Here is a 27,464-nt window from a genome sequence, read left to right as displayed (position 1 = left end):
TCATTTTGCACAAGGCTATGTTGGCATCTAGTCTTAGAAGCATTTCACGCCTGAACTGTAGACAGTACAAAGATGGACAGTGGAACAGCACCTCGAAAGTGAAGCCAAAGCAAGTAGAGCTCCCCCTGGTGTCTGGATGCAGTATAGGACATAAGCTCCACCCCCTCCATGTTAGTGGATGGGACTTGGGCCGAACTAAAACACTAAAATACATGTCAAATATATATATATTTTTTCAAGGATGGTTTATGTCATTTTAGGTAGTTAATATAATGCTGATGCATGTTCAAATAAGTTTTAGTGAGCTATTTGATGCTAGAGAAACAGGATGTGACATAATGGTGACTACCAGTTGCCATACCACGGTCTCGAAGGACTGTGAGAGTTGTAAAAAGAAATGTTTAAAAGTAAGTACAGTGTATAGTCCAACATTTCCTTGTAACAGGAAACACGAGTGAGTCTGGGGGAAGTGTGGGGGGGTCATCAATAACATGGCTCCACTCTCAGACCGTACTGTGCAGACGATGACAAAATTCACAAGATGGCGTCGCCCATATCCCCAGGAAAATAGCGTCAGTTTGGCCAATGCAATTAAGTGGCGAGATGTTGTCCATATCTAGTAATAATACTAAGAAGAATTTATACTGTATTGATTCCCAAGAGGAAATTATGCTTCTGCTGTTTGACCCAAGTATTCGTTCAGCCTCTGAGCAGACCGTGCCTGGGAAGCAAGTTGGGGGTTAGGCGCTTGCACCACAGCCATGGACACGGGGGGAGGTGAAGCTGCCCCTCTAACCACTACTCCACAGCTCCCCCAAAAGAAATACTTCTCCCCGTCGGGGAATCGAACCCCGGTCTTCCGCGTGACCGGCGGAGATACTGTCCACTATACTAACGAGGAGTCCGCTTGGCTTGGTTTGTTGGGTTAAGAGCGGAAACAGTAAAGAAGGAGTTGGTTCTGGTTTGATTCTAAACAAACTCTGGAGTGGTACGAACATTACAGGCTTTGCAAATCTGCATTAAGTGCCGTTTGTTGCCATTAGCGCTCTTGTTCTTGGTCTGAAGGCATCACTTTCATTGCAAAGTGTGAAGAAGTATAGTTTCCTGGAAGAGAATCTGGCATTTTGCTGGCACAGTTTTTGCTTGGTAAATTTGCCAGATATACCACGGTTATGAGCAAAAGCTACTGTCCCATGATAAATTGCATAACAATATCCAGGCATTTTTAAAGTGATCAAATTGGATCAGGTTTCAGCCGACTCCAGTCTTTTGTAGTTGTTTGTTTTAGGCCTGCCACAAACCAAAACCACGTCCCTGTAGAGACAAAATTTGGTTGGTTGGCTAACGTCAAAGCTGCCAAGAATCCAAGAAGAAGACAAAGAGGAAACAAAATCATGTGAAAATGAACTCAGTCAGACAGCAATTTGTAAACTGTGCAAAGTGGTCATTCACCATGACCAATGCGAAAAATGTTACAGAGAAGATTGCAGTGTCAGTCACACCTCATTTCTGTGGTAGAGTACACAGGTTTTCGCCGTCTAATTCTGGAGCCAAGGTACAAGCTACCCTCTTGACACTACTGTACATGTCAGCCATAGTTCTACCAGAAGTTTAAATTTCGTTTAAGATCAAACTAGGACATGGCCTGGACGATATTCAATATTAAAAGGTTGGGATAGGATCTGGGAGCAAATAAAACTTGATTGGGACATTATATATAACAGTTATATATGGCAATTGAACTCATGGTTATATTTTGATGTGTCCCATTTGCAAGTTTCCAGTGACTTTTGTGAAGGTGAAAGCAGAAAACATTGCTTCCATGTTATGGATTGGGTTAAACCATTTATGTTCAGCGGCATTCGGATTTTACAAACCATTACACGGATGCAGCAGGTATTTATATCCGCTGCTCCTATGTTAAGTTGGCAAACATTTGTACCTAACATGGCGGTACATTATAGCTTTGCTCAGCCTTTGTGGCTGCAACTGCTGAGAGTGCATATCAGACGTTAAATGTAATTGATTTCCTGAAAAAAAGAATGTTGTTGCTGAGCACTACAGGAGGAACTACAATGGTATAAAAAGTGCAATGAGACATGATGCTGACATTGCAATTGTGCGTTAATATATGGCATTTAAGTGTAGTGTATTCTGGCTTTATTGCACTCTTGGCTGTGGGACATGACACCAACATGACGTCTGCCAATGTTTTTGGGGGGTGACTGAAAGAAATCCTTAAGCACAAACTTAAGGGGTACACATCCCTTTAGCTATAGCTCCCTTTATGACCTAGGTAAGATTCAAAATACACGTCAATTCTTGGCCAAATGGCGCGCACACACACACACAAGAAGCAATAGGAATATGTTCAGGCCTACCAGTTGACCAGACAGGGTCAAAGTCAATGAGGTCCAATGGGATGTCAATGGAGCTGCAGTTGGACGAATGAGGGACATAAAGTACCCATGAACACACCCCCACACACACATGCGCATGCACAGGTCTGATGTGTGAAGAGGTGGGCTAACTAACATCCCACAGCGTCCTGCTAGCTCAGCAGCCATAAAACTGTCAGGAGAGTCGATGACCGACGGGTCTGTTTTCACACACGTTCACCTTTGCCCCAAATCTTTAAGCAGACCTCTTTTCCACTGTCACTTGCTAAACAGCAGTGCACAGTTCAGTAAATGCACAGTACATGCTGTACAGGACAACTACCACAGTTGCCACTGAATAACTATACCTTTGACTGTTTTCTCACACGAAGAAACGCATATAACACATAAGAGTATTGTATCACATTGGTCTGCCATTTGATTTCTAAAAAAAGCATGTGTCTTATTTGTCTTTTTTAGAGAACAATAATAATGTGATTCACTGGGTAATGAACCATATAGAAAATGATGCACACTAAGAGGACTATGAAGAGATGAGCACCACCAACGTCCACTAGTTACACTACGTTCCCCTAAAAGGTGATCATCTCTACTGACACTTTTCTTTTCCTATGTCAGTCTCCACAAACCGACTTTCTTCAAGGTCTAATTTAAGAAAAGTCACGGTCTCTGTGCAAACACGACCCAGATTCATGAGAATCCAGTTGAAGGCTTCCATCTAATGCCAACGCAGTTCAAATAATAAAGGCGTAAAAAGGGTCTGCTGGTGGATGGGCTCATTTTGCTTAGACACAGACAATTTTATTGTGTCTCATCTACAATGTTCTTTCTTTGTCTTTTTTTGTCTTTATGACAAGTTTTTATAGCTTAAATGTAATCATCCTTTTTTTTTTTAAAAAACAGTATCTTGCACAGAGAATGTAGGACTTGTTATTCACCAGGAGTTAAATTCTGTGCTATAGAATTCAGTCTTTCCAGAATCATCCAATGTCAACACACTTTTTGGGGAGAAGGTTGTTAAAATGTCCCTGTGCAGCAAATTAAACTGAAATGTCTATTGTATCACTTTAGACAGGAGTTGGCAGCAATACAAATGGAATTTGTAATCAATAGCCCAACAGGATGTCAACATATAAAGCATTTCAGTTGAAAGTTTTTTTCAGTTGTCCGTCCCACATGTCTGACAGGACAGCTCACATTTCACTCCCCATATACTACGTGTAAGCATGTCCAGAGGTGTGTTTTACATTTCTCAAGTATATTTGCTTGCACTACTTTTACATGCACTACTGGGATCGGGTACAGGCCCAGAATTCCAAAAGGACTACAGCTCAGTATTTAAAGATGTTAAAGAAAGGAAACTGGATTTGTAAAGTTTCTTGAAGGCGTTTCAACTGAGTAACTTCTTCAGTTTAAAAGGACTGGTGGAGGAGTTGAGGTTTAAATAGGAACATCTGTAGGTGTAGCCCATCTGAAACTTGCTTGACTAGAGTCTGTTAACGGCTAGATACCTGTCCTAACAAATGGTAGTCTAACAAGTCATTATCAGTCAGAGGCTCCAGTCTCAAGGTGTGAATGGGGGTGATACTTCTTGGGGACAGAGGAAGAGAGAAGAAACTCTACAAGTCCAGTTGCCTTTCTTTAACGTTTTTGGATCCACCATGACCTGGATGACTGAGAACCTTCACAAACCTACATCTCAACACCGTGCATTTATTTGGTTCAATATAAATGAAATGGTACGAATAAACCTTCTTTTAGAATTAGATTGATAATTGAATTCTCAAAAAAAATGCTGTAAATAGTTGAGAATGGGATTCTTCTGAAGTGTTTTATCTCCAGAACAATCTTACCTAGGAGTTAAGCACTTTTTTTCTTGGCATTCAGTAAAGCCTCATGTGTAAAGTACAGCTTACTGGAGGAGCCATGTGTGTCTGATACTCTGATCGATGCGATCCAGCCGTCTGAGGCAGAGGTACTTTATAAAACGTGGATGCATCTTGGTGGTACGACTACTACGGTTACTAATTTCACACCTTCTCAGTCACTTTTGTGCATGCTGCTCACTTGAACCACACGTCCGCCCCACTTCCTTCCCGTCCTTTACTTCCATACACTTTCTAACCTTAATCGCAGTTACTTAAATAAATGCAGCACGTCACGTTATATATATACAGATAGCTTACATCCTGCGTATCATAGCAGGCTGCAACGTCAAGCTGGAGTATAGATAATGATGAATGTCGAGGAAATGAGGAGTTCAGCAGTGAGGAGAAGCAAACATACGACATCAGCAGCTTCTACATTAGTCACCAAATTGCATCTGCAGAACGGAGCATTATCCCATTATTTAGCACACACACACACACACACAGACACACTATCGCTCAGCTATATACATAAGCATGTGTACGGTACACATTGTAAAAGTTCATGTACAGTTAAAAGCAAATGCAGGGAGCCATAGCCACAAGGTACTACATACTGTATGAGTGTGTATGTGTGTGTGTGTGCTGGGGATGGCGGGGGGGTTGTACTGGAAGACAAGGCTGGTTGTGCTCGTGCTGCTGTGGTGACTCATCAACCCAGTGAATCACAGAGATTTGATTTAGAAACAGACTGCATCCACCTGACTGACGCTGCCACCGTTAAACACACACACACACACACACAAATGTGCACATGCATATGCATGCACGCAAGTACAAAGACACATTTGAGCACAATCTCGGTCAAATGTGATATTTAAACAACAGATATTTGGTCACAGTTGCCAGACATGTTCACACAATCAGGATATGCTTCATGGTTTAGGAAACCAATCTGGATTTTATTCGAGCCAGAGAAGAAACGCCACTCAAACTGCACTTGGAACCGTTCTTTTAAGGTCAAGAATAAGTATAATGTGTAAAATAAAATGCTGGTCAAGGTAGAAGAAGCCAAATTTCATGATTAATATCATAAAACAGTTGAAGTCGGATGTTTATATAAACTTAGGTTGTAGTGACAGCACTCGACAGAATTAACAAACTATAGTTTTTCGTAGATATACTGGCTTCCGAAAATGTTGTATGAAGACAAGGGACTATTATTTTTAGTCATTCATTTCATTTTCTCATTTTTAATGCTCCAGTTTTACCTGTTTCGTCTCTTGCACGTGATATATTTTAGATATATGTACTGTATGTGTGAGTATATAATTATATGTATGTATATGACGCTGCCAATTTTTTTTTTTTTTTTTTTTTTTTTTTTTGTTACCTTAAAATACTATAATAAATAAGGCGTACCATTGAAGTGATCAGATTATTTTTTGTAGGTGGACCATGTTTTAAGTTGCTTTGTTGCCGTCCCAGTCCACAACGGTTCATTAAACTAGGTATCCGTGCCATTACTCTTGTCTGCTTCTCTAAACTGACCAGCATATACAGTATATTGTGACTATGGACAAGAACAACCCCATGGAAACATATGGAACTATCGTACTATAAAGTAGCCTATAAGACCAAAGATGAAACGTGTTCATCTGGGTATGACTTGATTGTCAGTGAAGATTCTCAGTCATCATGGTCATAGTATATTTGAAACAAAGCAGACGGACTTTTTACTCTAACAGTAACCCTAACCCTAGGTCCTAACCCTGGCCCTAGGGTTAGGACGTTAAGACTCATACAAGTCTTCAGTTCTGAAGGACAGTCCATTTGATCTTGTTTTAGTTTAGTTCTGGGTATGACTCCATCCATACATATTCATATGTTTTATGCTAATTTGAAAATGCTACTTCAATATATCAAAGTAGACGTGACTGACGTAAAACACACCAGGCATTAATAACACAAAAGAGCCACAACATTTTACTTTTTTTACTTTATAATAATTTTTTATCATTCTTTGCAGAATCATTTTGCTCTTGTCAGTATCATGCAGTAAACATTTTAAATGCTATAACTGTTTATATGTCTGTTTACATTATCTGGGGTTTTCATAGTGTTCTACTCTGTTTTATACTCTGTTAATAATGTAAATCCTCTCTGCAAAATGATTCTTAGAATATTACCGCGTTAAAAGCCGAGCTGAATTGTGATGCAGATGAAGTCGGGGAGCCTTAAAAAGCTTTAATAAGGAGACGACAGCCGGGTTACTCTGCCTCCTTGTCCTCCTTTAACGCTAAATCCGTATTACACTGTGGATAAAGTCTGCAGCAGAAAAAGAAAGAAGCCCAACTCCAGCCCCGCTCGCTGTCCCCCCGATGATTTTTAACTTCAGCTTTCAAGGGATTTCAGAGCATACTGATCTCCATGGCACAAAAAAAAACAAAACAGGTGAGCTCAAACTGAGGAATACCTGTCTACCCCTCTGTAAAGCATTCAGAGGAGGAGACGAGTGCAGGGGATGTGTGGTTCAGATAATTAGGCCAATACCAGAATCCCCTGTCGCCAAATAGTTAATTAAAACCTCGCCCAGTGTGGGTATATGAATGTGTGTGTGTCCAGAGGATTAAAGGCTGTAATTATAATTATGTCCTCACCTCTCTGTGTTTTTTCTCCCCCGACATATTCTCCTGGTATTTTCTACATACATTTCTACGTATGTGGCCAAAGTATGGGATGGTTCGCATCCAGTTCTTGATGCCAACTTCTAAAAATAATCATAGTATGAGAGGACAAGGCCCCTATGTCTCTGTAATGGCTGCACAACTCAAAATTAAGATTACAATAATATCAATGGATGCATTCTGGTATGCTAAAATATAAAGTATGTAAAGATGTGACCAAGGTTTAGCCTATCAGAATCATTGGAATTGCTTTGATGTAATATTTTTTCCAACTCTTCCACTCTGTATAATGAATTATAGATGTTTTATTTTTTATTATTTATTTATCCTCAATTATTGTTCATATATGCTTAAATTGCACTGATATGCAAATGTGTTGTGTAGAAGATCTAAAATAGCCGACCGTCCTCTAGGAATACTGTAACGTTGCCATGGTAACAATCCAAATCTTCCAGGTCTTGATTGCAAACCATCACTGTTACTGTTGAGATCGAGTGATGAGGAGGAATAAAAGTGTTTGGTTGCATGAATGAGCCACCGGAGAACAAATTAAAATACCAGAATCCAAACCAAGAACATTTAAAGGGCATTCTTAAGTTGTTCCTAAACCGTTTATGTGTGTTTGTGGCTGCACTGTGCTGGGGATGGCTGCTGCCATCAAGGAGTGTCATTGCTATGGGGTGGGGGTGCCTGGTCTGGTCCAGGTGGGTGCTACATGTCTAAGTAACATCCACACCAATGAATGCCAGGTCCAAAAGTTTCCCAGCAGAGCAGTGAATTGTCACAAGGTGGTCAATTCACTTCTACTGGTCATAATGTTATGCCTGATCGGCGTAAAACTGGTCTGAGTTGAGTGAAATAAGCAGTCAAATGATTTTGAGAATCCTGTAGTGAACTGGGAAATATAAAGGAATACCCCAGGTGGTATTTTAATGCCTCCTCGACCCACTCTGCAGCTCTGTGATTGGATGGCTCCCCGGGAGACTTAATGACATTGACGTCTCGTCCGCTGATTCAAGCAGACGACCTTTGACCCCTAGATGTGAGGCAGGTATTGATGCCGAGACCTCTGCTAATGTAGCAGACCTGCTGATAGACTGAGATAAGCGACTGTGTGCAGACGCTGACAATCCAGTTCAATTAGAGTAACTGAATTTCTTTACAGGGAACACAGTAGCAGACGGTTTCTCTTACAGTGGGTGGTATTTAGGTTATAAAACCGACAAACTCTGAGAGGATACATAGAAGGAAGAAAGGAAGGAAAGACAAAAGTCGGGCGGGCGTTTCTTTGACCTCTCCTTCCCCTCCCGTACGACCCCAGAGGTCATTAGCTTGCATCAGGGGGGAGTGGCGAACAGGCAGCTGTTAATGTTGAACACACCTCCCCAGTTTTCTCCTCCCTTTCGTTTAAGGTTCCCTCCCATCTTCGATCAGACAGATCGACACAGTAAAAGGGGATGTGAGATGCCTGGTTTTGATAAAAGTCGCTGATAGGCGCTATCTTGGACGGCAGGTGGTTGGTTGGTATTTTCTAAAATTCAATAATAGTACATTTGTGTTTATTAGTGATTTTTTACGACTCCATCGTAGTAAATGGTGATTGTTCACCAAAACCAGGTTTATTGTTTTTATTTCTTTTTTTTTATTATTATTTAAAAAGATGCGTAAGAAACCTTACACATGGAAACCTTACAGACTACATCAGACTATAGCAGACTAACCTTACAGCCTGCATGTATTTGAATGCATGGAGGCTGTGAGTCGTAAAAATAAAATGCTTTTGATGGATTCATGCATAAATTGTCACCTATTCCAAATACTTGAATGACAAATGAATATTTAAGAGTGGGTGCGTGAATATGAAATTTTTTTATTTTGGATCGTGCGACAATTTGGGACCGTAAATATGTGAACATGCATTAAAATCGACCTAAAGAACAACAAATAAATATAAAATAAATGTTCTAAACTGAATAGAAAAGTCTTTTTGAAGCATTTTTTTTTTTATTTTAGATCAATGTCCGATCACAGTATTAAGATTTTTCCAGAAGATTCAGTCAGTGCTCATCAGCAAATGGACTTTGTTCAGACGTCACGAAGCACTGACCTACGCTAATCAACTAATTGTTTCAGCTCCCAAATGCACAGTGGAGTGATGCCGTGAATAATTAAGGTCTATAAAAAAAAAAATATATATATATATATATATATGTATAACTCAACTTCGAGTTTTACTGTTGTGGCCAGTTGTGGAGAGAACACACCAACTAAAAGCCAAAATCAACCCCCTCCCCTACCTCTAACCCCTATATGGGCACAGTGTTATATTGGTCTAACCCATTCACACACACCATAAAACCCTCCCTGAAAGCCCTCGCTACCCTTTACCTAATTAAAGTGTCACGTCACTCATCCATCCCCTCCGTCTCCCCTGTCACCGTGCGACTCCCTTCCACTCTGTTATCCACTCATCCTCCTCAGCATCTCTGCCTCGGGGGCCCCTTAGATTGACAGCCTTGCTGACCCCAGGGCCCACCCTCTCCAAATGACAGAACCAATCCCCTGGCTTGGCCAAGTGACACACTAACGTGGCAGACCGGCTGTCGGGCTGATTGGCAAGCTGCTGATGCTGCAGCAGCGTCCCGCTCTGGCCCGGTATTCTGTTCAGTTTGCACAACGCTGACCAAACCCCTGCTCGCACTTAAAGAGAAAAACTACGGATGACGGACGGAGAGCTTTTCCCCTCACTTCTTCTGCAGTAAGATATATTACTGTTACCTGAAAAACTGCAGGGAGATGATATCCAAGCCTCCACCGCTGATGTTTCTCTGCAAGATCTCACAAAATTAGTTTCACCCCGATTTGATGAGCTACCTTTAGCTATGAGATCACTTGATGCGATCTGAGCGATGAGTTCGGTGTCAGATTCTTATCAACCTTAAGAGAAATTTTGCTTTTTAACTATGATTATTAAACCTCTTTTGAAGTGACGATGGAAGATATATTTATGGACTTTAATTGCAGAGCTAATATCCTTTTAATAAATATCAATTAAGAATTGAGAGTCTTACGTCTTGACAAAATTTGGGGGTTTAAGATAAAACAATGTTGAAGGGTAGGCTAATTTCTTTGGTTGGGGGTTGTCGGTTTTAATAAAAATAACCCCAAAGTCCACAAGGTCCATGAATGTCCATGACCTGTTAAACACACTACAAACACGCTACATAAAACATAACGTTAGTCTTTGAGACACAGAGACACTGGACCAGTTAGCATGCACAATACTTGTGCTTCACTGAGTCTGCTAGCTTTACAGACATGTTACCGACCATCATAGTACAATATACGTATTTGGACAAATTGATGTTAAGACGATTTTCACACTTCACAAAAAGTGCCTCGTGTTGTCTGCGTTTGGACCAAGGCGTTGCGCTTGAACACATCGCAAACACTGCAGACAACGGCCATCTGGCACATGCTGTCAATGACTCTACATACCAGCAGGTGGCAGTAGTCTTTATTTGTCATTCAAAACGGGAAACAAGAAGAGATACGATTTGCTCGGAGGCTAGGAAGCTAGGAAGAGATACAAATTAATTCTAGATAAAATATTTATGAAAGAAATGTTCAGATAAGATGAAGATGCTACTTTAAAAGTGAAGCCAGAGCAAGTAGAGCTCCCCCTGGTGTTTGGCTGCAGTATAGGTCATAAGCTCCACCCCCTCCATGTTAGTGGATGGGACTTGGGGCGAACTAAAACACGAACTAAAAAGTACACGTCAAATATATATATATATATATATATATATATTTGGATGGTTTCTGTCATTTTAGGTAGTTAATATAATGCTACAGTGTCTGAGAAGTTTTAGTTTGTTATTTGACGCTATAGAAGCATCATGTGACATCACGATGACTGACAGTTGCCACTGACAACCGCTCAGTAAAGTGGTCCCGTAAGGCCAGTGTTGGACAGTGCTGCTTGGACTCTGGCTCCAAATTCGCAAGATGGCACAGCGCGTATCCCATGGTTACTAGCGTCAGTTTGGCCAATGGGAGGACGTGGAGATGGGTCGTCCATTTTTTTGTGTATGGTCTATGGTTTCCGATCAGAGATCCCTCTCACCGTTTCATTCGGCAGCCAATTCAACTTGTTGGATCCAACCAGTGCCACCATATACACTAGCGCCACAAACACTTACAGTAGAGTGTCTTGGTGTCTCAGGGTCCTAACTGTCAAACTTTTTGTTTTAACTAGCACCAAGATAAAAAGGCATTTTAAACTAGGTTTCCTTCTATAACACAACATATCAGCTTGGACAGTAGATGGATTCACACACATGTCCTGCCAATAAGAGATTGCATGGAAAAACATGGATGATATGCAGGTAAAATGAATCCTACATGTTCAGTGATTGGATACCCAGTAGGAGAGAGACCTTTATCTAATACAGAATTTATTGCATACACAAAATTATCCATGGTACTTGAACGCAACACATACTGTATAGGACAAACTAGTGCATGTACATAGTGACATATGCAACACTGCAGGTATCTAGATAGACAGATACTCCGCTACTTCGACACAGCAAACAACGATGGATAATGGACAGAATTGCCTTAAGCAGCTGAAGAGCGTACGGCAAACAAAACCAAGCTTCAAATTAGCCTTTGATGTACACTACACCCGCCAAACTCACAAACAGGAATGCATACATTACACTGAAGAGGAACACACACACACTAAATGCCAAGAACAAACAAGCACAACCATCACACCCACACACACACATACATACTTGCCCACACTACCCTGTAGTGTAGATTCACACACATCTACACATACAGATGCCTGCGCTTGGCCCTGTTTCTGGGCAGAGGCGCCCAGGGCTGCAGGGAGGAGGAAACCAGCTCGGATCAAACGCACACCGAGCCTGTCACCACTCCTTCATTGCCCCCTCGCTTTCTCTCTTCATATACCTTTCCCCTCCGCTCTCTCTCTTTTTGTCTCTCACCGCTCCGATCTGCTCTCCACACTGCAGTCGACAGTAGCCAGAGAGTAAAATGGAAGGGGGGAGGAAGAGGAGGAGGAGGTAGAGGAGGGGAGTGAGGAGAGCAAAACAGAGGAGAGCCGTGAGGGGAGTAAGAGGAGGACGAGAAAAGAGAAGGAAGAAGAGGGAGTGGGGGGGCGGGCGGCTAAGTTGGGAAGAGATGAAGCGAGAGGAAGAGGAGCTGCAGAGAGTCCTTTAAATTTGTAATGTTCTCGCCCGCTACTTCTGTCCCGCTGTCCTCACCCACCCCTACATACCCCTCACATCTCAAGCACACACACACACACACACACACACACACCACACCAACGTTCCCTTTATCTACGAGAAACCTCGAATAATGCTCTATCGCAGCTCAATTACAATAATTACAATCATTAAGGTGATCATTTCCCGACACCACCATTCATTACTTTGGCAAAATAACTATTAGTAGCAGACTGGAGGGGGGGTGGAGGGGAGGATGGCCCCTCATTTTACTCCCTGAAAGAGAAATCCATCGGTTCTTCCCAATTCTATACATTTCCATTAGCATAGTAAGTACACGGCTGTTGACGCAGATCTATGGGATTTCCATTTGCCGTCAACTAATTGCTAGTTGTACAAAATTGCAGATAATTGACAAAACAAACAAAAAACCTATAGATACTCAGCGTACTATCACATCAGATGACGTAGTTCCACATATCAGGTTAACCAAAACGTTTGGACCTGGCATTCATGTGGATGTTACTTAGACATGTAGCACCCACCTAGACCAGACCAGGCACCCCCACCCCATAGCAATGACACTCCTTGATGGCAGCAGCCATCCCCAGCAGGATGCAGCCTGACACAGGAACACACACAAAAACGCTTTAGGAACAACTAAAAAAAACATGAAGAACAGCACAAGGTGTTGACCTGGCCTCCAAATTCACTAGATCCCAAACTGAAAAGGCCCTCCCCTAAAAGGCCCCCCCACTAACAACATTCTGTTCCCAGACACCACAGGACACCCTCAGAAGGCCCATGTCCATTCTCTGATGAGTCACAACTGTTTTTCCAGTAACAATACAAATAGTCTCAAGGCACTTTACAAAATCCCGAGCCTGAAAAACTCCCTTTTAACAGGAAGCAACCTTAAGAGGGACTCATCTGCTATTCTTAGGGCAGGAGCTACTACCTTAAAGACCTCATAAATTTTGCATTTTTCTTTGTTTTGTTAAATCCTGTGAAAGGGTGCAATTAACAGAAACTATTAAGTCAATCATTAATTCATCTTAGAATCACCAATAAACCTAACAAGCATGTCTTTGGACAGTGGGAAGAAACCGGAGTACCCAGAGAGAACCCATGTAGACAGTCCACCTGGATCCGAACCCAGAACCGTCTTGCTGTGATGCATCAGTGCTAACCACCACGCCACTGTGCCGCCCACCGAAACAATTATCTTCTCCTAAATGTAACAGAATAGTTTTGTTTCCCACATCAAACCAAGGAGCAGCAACTTAGAGCGACAGAAAACAGCGACACAAAACCAAAGTAAACAATTATCGAAAACAAAAGTGTAAAAGTAAAATGGCCGCACACCGGAACCAAACTCTGGTACCTGAATGAAAATGAATTATATACTGTATTGATCCCACATGTGTGTGTACACTCGGAGCAGTGGGCTGCCAGCTGTGCAGCAAATTGGGGGATAGGTGCTTGCCCAAGGAACGACAACCAAGGACACGAGGGGGGATGCGAACCTGTGACCCCTCGGTCTTAAGTTGCTTCTCTAACCACTCACCAAAACATTTAGGGAATTCAGGGCCACCTTCTTGATAACGGTATCTCCTCTGTCAGGTTATGCTAATCAAAATTCAGCTGCTGCTTTTCTACCTGCTGGTGCCGCACCTTCACGCATTCACATATTTCCTTGTATACCTTGGTGAGGCAAAATGTGGCACGTTACCCGCTGAACCAGGTTCGTACATGGTTTGGCCTTTATATCCAGCTACAGGTGATTTGAAGCAGACGTTCTTTCCCTCAGTGTTGTTACAGTGAAGTGTTGCATGGCTCCACTAGGTTCAGATGGATGAGGGACCGGCAGAGGAGGAGGAGGAGGAGAGTCTTTATAGATATGAAATAACCACTTCAATAAACCGTAATAGACTGTTGAGCACCCGTTATCTCTGCCTGAACTGTGGAGAGTTTATAGAATCATCCACTGACAATTACCAAACAGTAAATCTGCAGCTCTGTGCCTCCCTTTGAATACATTTTTTGTAATCTCCCTTTATTTTCTAGACATTTGTCACATGCTCCAGTCATCTTTTTTTTTCCCTTCACACTCCAGTATATTTTAAGCATCATACCACTTCCTGTTTGTATTTGTGCGTCCTCCGAGACCTGGAGATGGATTTGTCAGCATCGGACATGGTGTACTTTTTACTTAATACCACAAAATCTCTTTTCTTTTCCTCTTCCTTGTCTCTCCGAATAACAGAACATCCAAGGATATAAATTTAACTCCAATTTTCCGGGTCCCACGGTCCACCAAGGTGCCCGAACCGGCGACAGACTGTCGCTTTTAACTACCTAATACAGTTTTGAGCACAAATGAATGAGTAATGGATTTCCAGAAGGTGACTAAGACATTTATATATATCTCTATATATATTTTTACACCTGTGACTACAGAGCAGGAGATGAGACAGTCTACAAATATAGAAAAGCCTCCCACATACAGAAACAATGCCTCCTGATAACATTTATTTCCTGAAAGCGGAGTTCAGACTGCACTGTGCAGGTGCGGCGAAAGGAACCGCTGAATCCAAACAATCCGAGAACTATTTTGGAAACGTCGGGAATGAGGAGAGACACCTGGTTCAACGTTGGGGGGGAGGGGGCTGCAGTCTCGGTACATACAAGCCGACCCGTGCATGATCGTGTGTGCGTGTTTGCATTTGTGTGAGTATTTAAGTGCATGGTGAGGGTGTCACGAGCAGAAAAATGTAAATGCGGCCGAATGAATAAAATATATGCATGTGTGTGTTTGTGTGTATAATGGACTCTGAGTACACGTGTGTGCATGCACCAGTGACTGTGTATGTGGTGTATGGATGGATGTGTGTGCATCAATATGTCCCTATTTTCTCCTATTCTACCGGCCCCTTCCTCCGTCAATAGAATAAAAAAAGAAGAAGAAGAAAAGAAAACGCCACCACTGTGCTTTTCAGCAAGAGCATCTCAGCTCCAACACACACACAAACACACACACACATACGCAGAGGCTGGCTAAAGGCCAATCAATAATTCACATAGTGCAGATTGAATGTAGATCAGTGACTCAACATGGGGGGAAAACACTATAGCTCTCCACCTCTATCGCTCTCTAATTCTCCTCCTTTCTCCACATTTAAGCCTCTTGTCTGTTTATCTTTTTTCCCTTTTCGCCACTCTCCACGTTCGCTCGCCCCTTATCCTCTTCTTTTGCCCCACTCCTTTAGCTTCTACCTTCTTCACTTCATCCCGTCTTTTTTGTTTATTTTTTCTTCTCGATCATCACATCTGCTGGTGGAACTGACAACATCTGCCGGCGGCAAACGGTTCTGATTTATTTTCCGCGCGCAGCAAGCTGCAGTTTTTTTGGGTTATTTTACAGATTGTTGAGAAAGAAAGAGCGTTTTTAGTTTTTGTTTTAGTGCAATAAGACCAAAACGACACTGAGTCTTTCCTGGTGAAACAAGGGCTCATCTTGTAAATTTCAGTGTCTGAAACCTCTATAGTCTGCACATTCTCGCCTTTTCCTTCTTTAACTGTCTTTCCTAACCTCTCTTTTTCTCTTGAACACTCTTTCCCTCCATTTTCGCCTCCACCCATGCCTCACTGTTTCCCATTTCTCTCAGTCTTTCCTTCCCTTTGACTCTCTTCTCGTCTCTGACTCTGCACCTTTCTGCACCTTTAGCGCTGCTCTTTATTCCCCTTTCTTTTTTGTCTCCACCCGTCTTCATTCCTTCATTCTCCTTATTTCCATTGCCTCCTCTGCAACTTTATGCACTTTTACTTTCTTCTCTGATCGTTTTTTACCTTGTTTCGACCTCTTCAAACAGACACTTGCCCAGAATATGCAACAGAGCACACACACACCCACACACACCGTGATGGTGGCAGTCTACACTCAGAGTTGAAGAGAGGACATTGGGGGCATCACATTTCACCACCAGACAGTCACACACACACACAGAGGGAAATTGACTTGGGAGGATCGCATATCTGGAGTAGAGGTCTGTCAAAACAGCAACAATAACAACCGTTGCCATGGCGCTTGTTTATCAGTCAGCGAAAAACGCAGCGTCCGGCAAACATCTGCATGCACGCCTGGGTGCGTGGAAGGATGCAAAGTGGTTTGCACTCGTGCAAATGCGTCGCCGCCGTAACACGAACATATTAAGAAAAGAAAAATATATAGTTCTTGTTCTAAATTAGGTTTCTTTTCATATTTCCCCTCCTCTACCATAAATGTAATATGGATAGACAGAAAAAAAATGGGATTTTTTTACATTAGAGTGGGTTTATTTTCATTTTGGCTGTGCAATCCATTGGTGTCAGCACTATCAAATGTGCCGTTATGTCACCAGGTTGTATTATAGCAAATGAGACAGAGAGAGAAAGAGAGAGAGAGAGAGAGAGAGAGATTGTACACTGAACCGTGAACGTCCCAAATGGTGCCTTTTTTTCTGCCAGCCACTGGGCTGCATGTGTCTGAGAGTGAAGTGTGTGTGTGTGCCGGGATGCAGCAAAGCCCCCTGAGGTAAGTGATCCTGCTGAACAGGTGTTACAGTATCACCGGCCCCCATCCACCCACCTCCCCACCTACCCACCTACCCAAGAGAAACACACACACACACACACACACACACACAGATATCAGAGTCTTTGTCAGCCGTGAGTGATCTGAACAGATCTGCTTGCTTCACGCCAGACGGTTGAAGCCAAGCCACCAGCTGATCTGTTGGTGTGTGTGTGTGTGTGTGTGTGTGTCCGTGCATCATGCATGTATTTATTCAGACGTGCATTTTAACGGCCATTTACTCTACGTGTTCCTGACTTCCAGTATGAATCTTTGTTACGGTCTCATGTTTGTGTGCTTGTCTTAAAACCGACACACATCCTACATCAGTAGTAACACACAAAACCTCTCACACCATTTTTCCTGAATAAACAACTAAACCTGTCAACATGTCACCTACAAATGATTAACAACGCCGCTATCTTCCTTATTCCCGTTGAGAAAGTCTTAGTTTTTTTAGCAGGCAGCTTGAAAACAGCCGTCTCTACTGGTAGAAAGGTCTTTTTTTGTAAGTTTTAGTCTCAATTTAAAGGCTGAAAATGAATCCAAATGACCACATGTGACATTTCACCTGCAAATCATAAACGTACTGGTAAGAACGTGTCCAAAGGAGCCGCTGTTCGTGCTTCATATAAACTATTACAAACAGATTAAGTGACAATTAAAGCGATGATAGTATTTTGGGGGTGGAGTCTTTAATTTCCTCTCTCTCTCTCTCTCTTTCTTTCTCTCTCGCTGCCACATACTGTCCACCTCTTTCCACTCGTCTTTCCCTCACATGATACCAGGCAGAGCGGCCAGAACCCAGCTGGGAGAGTGTGAAACCCACACAGACAATGAACGCCCAGGACAGATGGTCGGAGAGAGAAAGGAAAAAAGAGAGAGAGGCATGATTGCATACCGACTGTCACATTGCTCCGTAGTATGGTGCTTTGACAGCGTTTTTAGACTTTTCTTTTTTTTGCTAGACGAGATCAGAGGGGATATATCGGTCTGAACAGAGTGTTTGGTTCACAGCAGACGCGTTGGTTTATTATATCAGAATTTTACCACCATTTAGGTGAGATTCAGCTCTGGGATGCTTGTACTATGGAGTACAGTTCACAGCCATTAGTCACTTGAACACTCAAAATAAATTTTAAAACTATGAAAGTGAAAACTAAGGCACTTTAGCCTGGACTCGCTCCGTTTGGGCGAAGAGTAGAGGAGTAACGGCGTTGATTTATTTAAAAAAAAAAAAATCTCTGATTGGTTGGAGGATTATCCAATTGCGTGCAGAGATTGTTTGGTTGAAATCAAGACTTACACTAAGCTAAGAGCTGTCTCTAACCAAGTTAACATCAAATATTGAGATTGAAATCCACATGAAGACAAAGCAAATGGTCACATATTCGAAACTTTTTTCGTATGATGCACACGGCTGTAGTCTGGGTGTGAGGTCCCGCTTATTTGTGTTCACGCACGATACTGAATCCAACATATTCCTATTTTACATTTATTCCCCTCACAGTTTGTCCTAATTATCTCTAGAAGAGCCTTCTTTTAAGGAGACAGGTCATACATCTTCAAACATCTTGGTACAATTTGAACCAATAATCACCACCAAAAGCCCATCCAGCACAGGCACTCCTGCTCAAATGACCCTAAAACTAACCCTAACCCATTCCTATGCACGTTTCTACAAGACTTGGAAGCATTGAAGCTGCTCCGGAAATGCATAGTGGATTGATCTCACTGTAAGGATCTTTCTACAAATCTATTTCTATGCACACGTTAAATTCCAGTAAAGGTTTTGTGCATTTAAAGAACGCAAGGAAGAGTAATGGATGTAGACTAGTGTCATATGAAAACATGAGATCTGATGCATGAAACGAATCAAAATGAGGTGCTTCCATCATGTTTAGCACAATTTTTGGTGTTTTTATTGGCGCTATTAAACTAGCGATGACACTGTACTCTGCTTACGATGATAGGAGTCTGTTAGAACGCCATTATGGGGTGCGTTTTAACCGATATAGAGAAAAAAATATCTCTGCACTTTATCGGATAGTCCTACAACCAATCAGAGTCATTTAGTAGTAAAGGAATTACAACTCCACTGCAAGCAGATGATGTGCACTCCAGACCACCTTTACATTGCAAATATATTTACATTGACGTCAAGCTAATGAAGAAAAACACTTCACGTTGGTTTTTCCTTGAATTTATCACCTATGTGCATTTTTTTGTTGTTGTTGTTTAGTTTTGCACACTGGGGTAACACCGCCGCTGCAGTGAACAGAACTAAATTCACAGTGACAGTTGTGCAAATATAACCCGGGAAAGAAAAGAGAGCGAGAAAGAGAGAAGATGGAGGAGCAGAAGATTTAAAACAGGATTGCAAAGAGGGGGGGAGAGAAGTGCAGTGGAAAAGAGGAGATGAAAGGAGTGAAGAGTGAGAGAGAGGGGGAATGGGGAAGTGGAGGCAAGAGGGAGGGGAGGGAGGTATAATGAAGTCCTCTGGGTCTCTGGTGGAAGGAGCCACAGCGCCTGCCAGCCAGCACGGCCTGGCTGTGGGCAGATGGCGCCATGCTGGGATAAGCTCAGTTCACTTTCAAATCCGGAAGTGGATGTTCTTCACATTTTAAAATGTTTTGGGATAAAAATATAAAAAAAATCTCCTCTCATACTCAGTAAAAGCTGCACAGATTCCATTTTATCCTGACGTTGGCAAGTTAAGCGGGAGAGTGGCGCCTGAAACAACGCTGAGAATTTAATGAGAATCCAAAGGAGGTGTTTAATGAACTAGTTCGAGGTTAATCTGATCTAATTGATCATCTATCGCCCGATATGGTTCTAAAGGACAATGCTTCATGGCTTCCGGTGCAGCCAGCGGGTATCCAGGTTTAACGCTTAAAGGATGTGTGGGCTAACACTTCCTGCTTTTTCTTACTAGCAACTTAAGACGCAAGGATGCGACTTTGGTCAAAGTTGAAAATTAACATTAAACTAAAAGCAGATACTTCAACCAAACATGCTTAAACCATAGACTGTATAAATATGGACAACGGAACAGCTCCTTTAAAAGTGAAGCCAAAGCAAGTAGAGCTCCCCCTGGTGGCTGCCTGCAGTATAGTTCATAAGCTCCACCCCCTCCATGTTAGTGGGCGGGACTTTTGGTCAAACTAAAACACTAACGTCAATTATTTTTTTCTTTCAAGGATGGTTTTTGTCATTTGAGGTAGTTAATATAATGTTGATGAATGTTCAAATAAGTTTTAGTTAGTTATTTGATGCTATAGAAACAGGATGTGACATAATGGCTACCAGTTGCCATGCCAACTTCTCCTTAAAGTGGTCCCATGGGACCGTGAGAGTTGTAAAATAAATAAATAAATAAATAAAATAATAAAAACTCTGATCAGACTCTGGCTCCAAACTCACAAGATGGCGCCGCCTGAATCCCCGCTAAAATAGCACCAGTTTGGCCAATGCTAGGAGGTGGCGCCGCATTCTCCATATTTATATACAGTCTATGGTTTAAACCCTACACGTGCAGGATTCGGGACTAAGATAGAAAAAACATATCTGGGAGCAAAGCTGGAATGAAACCAAGGAAGAACTAGACAGATCAACTGGAGAAGTAAAAGCTAGATTTTGCCATAGTGGCATTTTCTCTCTCGAAGACAGGTTTCAAGAACTGTCCCGTCTGCTATAGCTACTGCTGGTTCAACTTTAGTTTTTATACCTCGATATAAAATCTGTTATCGGTCAGCGGGAATCCGAACGAGCCCCGTACCCCGATCATAAGGCTTCAAGCTAAAGACATTTAGTTTTGGTGTGTGATTGTACAATTTCTAATTTTGTCTTGTTTGACCCTCTGACCCAGGGTGTCAAACTCATTTTAGTTCCGGGGGCCACATACAGACCAGTTTGATCTCAAACGGGCCGGACCAGTGACATAAGAGCATAATAATATGTCCACAACTATTAGTGGACAAATTAGGAATAACTGACAGCTTTGTTAAAAAATTGCATGTGATGTCTTTGCAATTTCTTCTTCTCCCTCCTCCTTCTCGTCCTCTCTTCCTTTTTCCACTCTTCCTCCTTTCCCATCTACTTGTTCTTCTCCTGTTCATCTGTTTTCTTCTCCTTCTCTTCATTCCCCCTTCTTCTTTCTTTCTCATTTTCTCATCTTCCTCCCCCTCCTCCTTTTCAAAGTTCTTCTTCATTTTCTCTTCCTTTTCCTTCTACGCTTCCCTCTTCTCCCTCCTTCATTCTTCTTATTCTCCCTTTTCTTTGCAAGTTCACCCCACGGACCAGACCGGACCCCCCGGCGGGCGGTTTTTGGCCCACGGGCCGCATGTTTGACACCTGTGCTTTAACTCACTCAGCTCAGCTGTCTGTTTCTTTACGAGCTGTCTAGTGTGCAATTAAAAGTTAGAACAGTTCTTGACACCGTTAGAGGGAGCTTATTTTGATTTTTGTTTCACTTGTGTTTATATTTTCAATTGTTTGCATTATTTTCTGACTTTTTCATCGTTTTCTGACTCTTTTATTTCTAATAAAATCTAAAATAACATATACAGGACTAACAATGACCAGACGTGTGAGGATTAAAAGCCTAAAACACAAGAAAAACAAAACAAACACTGTGAGAAGAGAGCAAACTCAGCTATTTTTACCAGTTGATGAATCCCCTAAAATGATTTTTATTCTGGCAGAAAAGCCAAAACATTTTGGCAGAAAGATGAAAAACCTTTATGAAGGCGCTCTGCCAAGACACAGCAGTTCCTCTCCTCCAATAAAATCTTTTATCCCCCCACCCAAAAAGAAACAAACCAAGCACTGCTCTCCAAAGCAGTTTGGATGTCTATTATTATGTATACTGTTGTTTATTGTGCTTTTTTGAGTCATTAAATGCATGTCTTTATTTCCATACCAATAATCTATATGTTATTTTAAGTATGAGTTCTGTTTAAGTATGAGACCAATTATATGAACTACAGGACATGAAATTGGACGGGCATTCATTCAGGCATAATAATTTGTGATTTGGCTAATTTCAGATTTAAATATCCCGATCCTGTAACATTTGTGTAGCGTAATAACATCATTATCACACACACACACACAAGCATGAACAACAATGTAAAATGTAGTGTTTTATGTGACCAGAGTCCTATATCCTTTAAGGCGTTGCACGGGTTACACCTACAGGCGAAGAAAAAGGCAGCTGAAGCTTCTTCTGTTTTTACGTCTCCAACAGTCGTCTGCCTCAAATTCAACTCGTGCAGTCAATTAAACTCTAGCAACACAAACTAATTAAAAATAATGTGCAAGTTTCTGCATTCAAAAACCTGTGCACGAATGGCTAAATGCATGAACTCACCGGCTGCTCCACGTTGAAACAGGAGGCTGCGTGAATAGCGTCGTTCTGTCAGATCACATTAAAAGACCCACGGAGGGAGGAGGGAGAAGGGGAAGGGAAGGGGGCGGCTCACCCTCTCTCAGTGTCCTAGTGTGCACAAACAGACCACTGTCACCGAACGTGTCACCGTGCGCCGCGTTGCCATGTAAACTGTCTCCGCATCAAAGCCAGGGCCACAAAATGGCTACGACAAAACAATTACTTTCCTTATCGATTCATTTTTTTATTTATGTTATTAATCGCTTCATGATAGTGCTTCAGATAATGTTTTGAAATTGCCCGATTAAAAGTCCTAAACCAAAATATGGTCAATTTATCATGACATATGTGAACAAAAAGCGAGGAGCTGCAACTTGGGAAACATTTCCAATTTTTTTTTTGCTTGAGAAATTACTCACTTGCTCATTCCATTTGAATAGCTGCCCTGATCAATCACCTGATCAATAAAGCAGCTCTAATAATCACCTCACACGGACCTGATCAAATGCATACGTCTCCTTTGGGAGGAGGTGAATTCCCACAATGCCCGGCAACACGTACTAAGTTGTTGCACGTCCTGTAGCTAAGAGAAACAAAAACAAACGACTGTCAGAGTCAAAGAGCTTTCAAATTAAAGTAGAAACTGCAGGTTTAACTTAAATTAAATCTACTCCTGCTTCTCTCATTGTGACTGATAGATACCGGTGCAATCAAAGACTATGACAGATGCTAAAAGCTGGACTATCCAAGACCTGTGCAGGCTCCATGGATCTCCGTTAGCTGACGGCTAATTATTTGACTGATGATTACACATTTGTTTCATCGCTAAAGCACAAAATAAAAATAAAACCTCAAACATATGTCAAACATAAGCCTCACCCTGCACCAGAACATACCATCATTTCATCATCAGAAGCCTCTCATTACATTCCTATATATAAGGCTTTATTCATCACAACACTAGATGAGTTAAATCGAGCTAACAAAGCCCTGCATCAGGTAGTTTCAAGCATAGGGGCATTCATTCATTTACAGGGGCGGTTTACACCCTGGACAGGTCTCCAGTCTATCACAGGGTTAACACAGAGAGACAGACAACCATTCACACTCACACCTACGGCCAGTTAATAATAACCAATGAACCTAACGAGCATGTCTTTGGATGGTGGGAGGAAGCCGGAGTACCCGGAGAGAACCCACGCAGACACAGGGAGAACATGCAAACTCCACACAGAAAGGCCCCAGATGGAATCGAACCCAGAACCTTCTTGCTGTGGGGCATCGGTGCGAACCACCGCCTGGCACTGGCCGCAAAACGTGGATCAGTGCGGTTTCAACGCACATAATCAATGGATCCACGCCTCGAACGTGATTTGAGATCTTTGCAAAAGCATATTTGAACAAATACCACGTGTACTAAAGCTGCAGCCACGAACCAATTAATCACACTATAAGCTATCATGCATCGGCTCATTCTTTTATTAAGAAAACAAAACCAGTAAAAGCCTCCGTGTCGAGAAGGAGACTCTGGATGCGCGTCTTTAAATTTTCCCGCGATCAAAATCTACTGCAGCAGCCGCCTTATCGCGTTGTCACCGAGGCTATTGCCAGTTATCTATTTGAATTTATTAAACCGCATCATGTGAGGAGCCCTGGAGACAACAACCAATTAGCTGAAACATCCCCGCTCGAGCCAGGCCTGAAACCTTTGCTGCATGCCATTCCCTCATTTCCTGACAGCTCACTGTTGCTGACGGGGGGTAAAAAAAAATAAATAAAATCCCCCAAAACTGTTAAGAAACCAAATCAAATTGTAAAGTAAGGTTTTAAATTAGATTCGAGTGTTTTATTTTTAATTCTGCGTTAGATAAGAGCGTGCTAAAAGCAGCACAATCAACCTGTCCGGACAATTACAGCTTCTTTTTTTTTTTTTTTTTTTTTCCATCGCTGTCCATTTGGATGAGCCATAGGCCACCCATATATGGTCAGTAGTAATTAGAGAGAGAGAGAGAGAGAGAGCGAGAGAGAGTGGACCAGAGTCATTTCCTCTCCCTTCTGGTTACATGGTGCTTAAGCCTTCATAATGCTGACATCAGCACTCAGCTCTGACTACAACAATCGAACACACACACACACGCACACAAAAACACGCACGCTAAGGTCGCTAACAGGTTCGGGCTAAATGTTGTGTCCACGGTGCATCTTAATCAGCAGCGTCAACGCGACCGGGACTGCTGGTGTCATGACAACGACCATCATCTCTCATTCCATCAGTGAGAAAAGCGGCATCAGATGAGCCAGCAGGGTTCGGACGCAGCACAGACCACATATATATATAAATATATAGGGCCTGTCTGTCATGTATCAATCAACATCAACATGCTGCAAGACATAGACATTATAGAAACATATCATTGTGACATGAAGGTGCACTCAAATAAAAGAGAAACATCACATTAGATAAACACACACCGCCACAACCACAACTTTCACTCCCCCATGATGTCGGCTCAGTCAACACCGGGCCACACCTACACAACCACTCCAGCAAACACACCACCACCACCACCACCTCGGTACCTTGGTAGCTCGCCCGGGCTTTGCTCATGAAAGGATATGGCCATTCGGTGATCTTTTTGGCGTACTTCCTCACAAAGTTGTCTTCGCTGAAGAGGAAGAGGGAGCGGTTGACCGTTAGGCAGCTCTGCCGGACGGGTATGGGGTTGTACAGGGCCATGGTCCGGGCTCTCTGGGCCATCGACTGCTTGTACATCCGCTGCGCTCCGGGGGGCCCCCCTTGCCTGCTCCCGCCGCGGCCGGGCCCCCCTTGTCCGCCGGCACCCCCGCCACCACCGCCACCACCACCTCCTCCTCCTCCTCCTCCTCCTCCTCCATACCTGTTGGGTAGCTCGTCTCCAAAGCGCGCCATTCTGCAGACACCAAACGCCAGAGGTTAGGAAGCAGCAGCAGGGGGGGAACCTCAGTGTGACACCTCCACATGCCACCACCCCATCAGCCTCGGCTCCAAACACACATGCAGAATGGAGTTGGGTCTGGCTACGTCTCTGGCTCGTCTGTCTCTCTCTCTGTCTGTCTCTGTCTCCTTCTATTTATCTCTGCCTCCTTCCCAGATCTTCAGCGCCGAGAAGATACCTCCATTTGTGAGTGAGGAGAGGGAGGGAGGGAGGGAGGGATGGGAAGGAGGGGAGGGGGAGGGGGAGGGAGAAGAGAGGGAAAGCGCACGGTGTCTCGGATGGTGTGTTTGGAATGTGAATGGAGAATAAAGCAATGTTTTTTTTTTTTTTTTATGTGATTTCTGGCTAATGAGTCCTCTGACAGGCAAAAAGATAAAAAGATTGTTTTTAGTGGCGAGTCAAAAAGAATCTGTCACAAAAAAAAGATGAGTATCTCCGTGGAAAAGCAAGGCATCCTCTTTCTATTTATTTATTTATTTCTTTTGGTTGGGGGAAGAAAAGAAAAAAAACTCTCCAAGAGTGAGTCTTGCGTTTCAGCAGGCAAACAAATCGATCCCCCTTAAATAAAGCGATAAGGATGCATAGCTGTGCGTTTAAATAAATATTGCAATCATCTTCACTAAGTAGGCTATCCTAGCTTGAGACTGCGTCTTTTTTTTTTTTTTTTCCTTTAACCCCCCCTTCTCTCAACAGCCTAGTGCATCTTGACAAAGATCTGCAGTTGTCTTGTTTTTTCCCCCCTTCACCAAGTCCCCCCTTTTTCAGTGGGTTAAAAATAGCAATAGATAAGAGTTAAATCTTTAATAATTCATTTATTCTTGTGCCATATATCCGCAGTGTTTGATGTGGCACGGCAGATTACACCTGCTGCCACCCCTCACTGCCACCACACCGCTCGGGTTACACGCAAACGCCAACCGAGGGGGGCTTCCCCAAAATCCGAGCCTGGTGACATTTGTTGATATTTGGTGATGGACGGTGCGGCATCCCCCCTCCTTCTCCTCCTCCTCCTCCTCCTCCTCTTTATCCTCCTCCTCCTCCTCCTTCTCCTCCTCCTCCTCACCAAGGCGTCGGTCACTGATTTTGGGCGTGATTGCGCGCACTTGGAGACGAAAAAAAAAAATGCACCGGTCCTCAATCTACCAATTTACGTCTTCTCCAGTTTCCCTCGGAAACAAACAAAAAAAAAAGAAAAAAAAGAAAATGAGCTGATGAAATGAAAAGAAAAAATAATGTCCACAACAATCATCTATAATCCAGTGTCGGGGGAACGAGAATCCCGGACGAGTATGATCCGGAGGAGCAGAAAAAGACCACTGGGGGAGGCAGCATCATCACCATCATCAATTCTTGGTCGGAAAATACGACGGCGGCGGTGCGGGTGTGTTGTAGCGGCAGCTCGCATCTTCATCCCCTCCGCCACCGGGCAGAAACCGTGCACCATCACCGCCCAGCAGCATCGCCCCTGAGGCTCCCCGAACCAGAGAGAGGTGGCAAGCCCCGCAGAGCCAAAGGGAGTCCAGCGTCTCTTCTATCTCTCTCTCTCACTCTCTCTCTCTCTCTCTTGCGCTCCCTCTACCTATCCCACCCTCTCTGTTTTTTTTTTTTTTCTTCCTTTCCTCCCTCGACCCCCAAGGGGGACGTGTGCCAACGCGCAGTCGGTCCGGAGGCTGTATTCCCGTCGGCGATCAGCCGTGGAAACGAAAGAAGCCCGACGAGCGGAGCTGCTTCCGTGGCTCTCTCTCTCGCGTTCAGTCAGCCGTCGGGTTCGAGCCGAGCACTGAGCATCTGATCCGTCTGACGGGAACCGAGCGCCGCGCGCACATCCGTGGCCAAGCCTTGCAGCGCACGACGCACGGCCCCCTTTTCCCGGAGTCCTCCCCCACTCCAACCCACTCCCCCATAGCGCACGACGGCGGTGCACGGACGTCACTTGGGTACGGAAAGGTACGGCGGATTGCCTTACCTTGCCGTCCCAGCGGGATCAAAATCTGTTCTTACATAATACATCAAAATAGCGATTGAACCGTTTCTCAAACAGTGGTACCTGTGGGTCATCAGTGATTCACTTCATTGGAAAATACAGGTCACCAATAACAGTAGAGGCGCTGGAGTTTGAGGCCTGTTGAGGAATAGTCACTCAAGGCTTCCACGCAAGTTTTAAAAGCACCAAACCACTGTTTTACAAGCAGAAGGCTTTGCCATGAGCAGAGGGGGAGTAGGTGGGACAGAAAACGTAAATTTAAAGTCCCTCATTCCACAGTATAGGCTGC

The 27,464-nt window shown here is 43.1% G+C and overlaps 1 protein-coding gene across 1 annotated transcript in view; it reads right to left on the bottom strand.

The window, feature by feature from the left end:
• The window catches only part of cacna1ab (calcium channel, voltage-dependent, P/Q type, alpha 1A subunit, b), a gene marked incomplete at both ends in the record, with an annotated part of 167,288 nt that overhangs the window by 106,179 nt on the left and 33,645 nt on the right, over positions 1–27,464 (bottom strand). The window contains one exon of the mRNA XM_084568105.1: positions 24,833–25,146. Coding sequence (XP_084424231.1) covers positions 24,833–25,146 — 314 coding nt within the window. The remainder of the gene's footprint in view (positions 1–24,832; positions 25,147–27,464) is intronic.

This window comes from Chelon labrosus (genome assembly GCF_963514085.1).
Source record: "Chelon labrosus genome assembly, chromosome: 2".
Classification (NCBI taxonomy): domain Eukaryota; kingdom Metazoa; phylum Chordata; class Actinopteri; order Mugiliformes; family Mugilidae; genus Chelon; species Chelon labrosus.
Note: the sequence above shows the minus strand (reverse complement) of the source record. Positions and strands in the feature narration are given on the sequence as shown.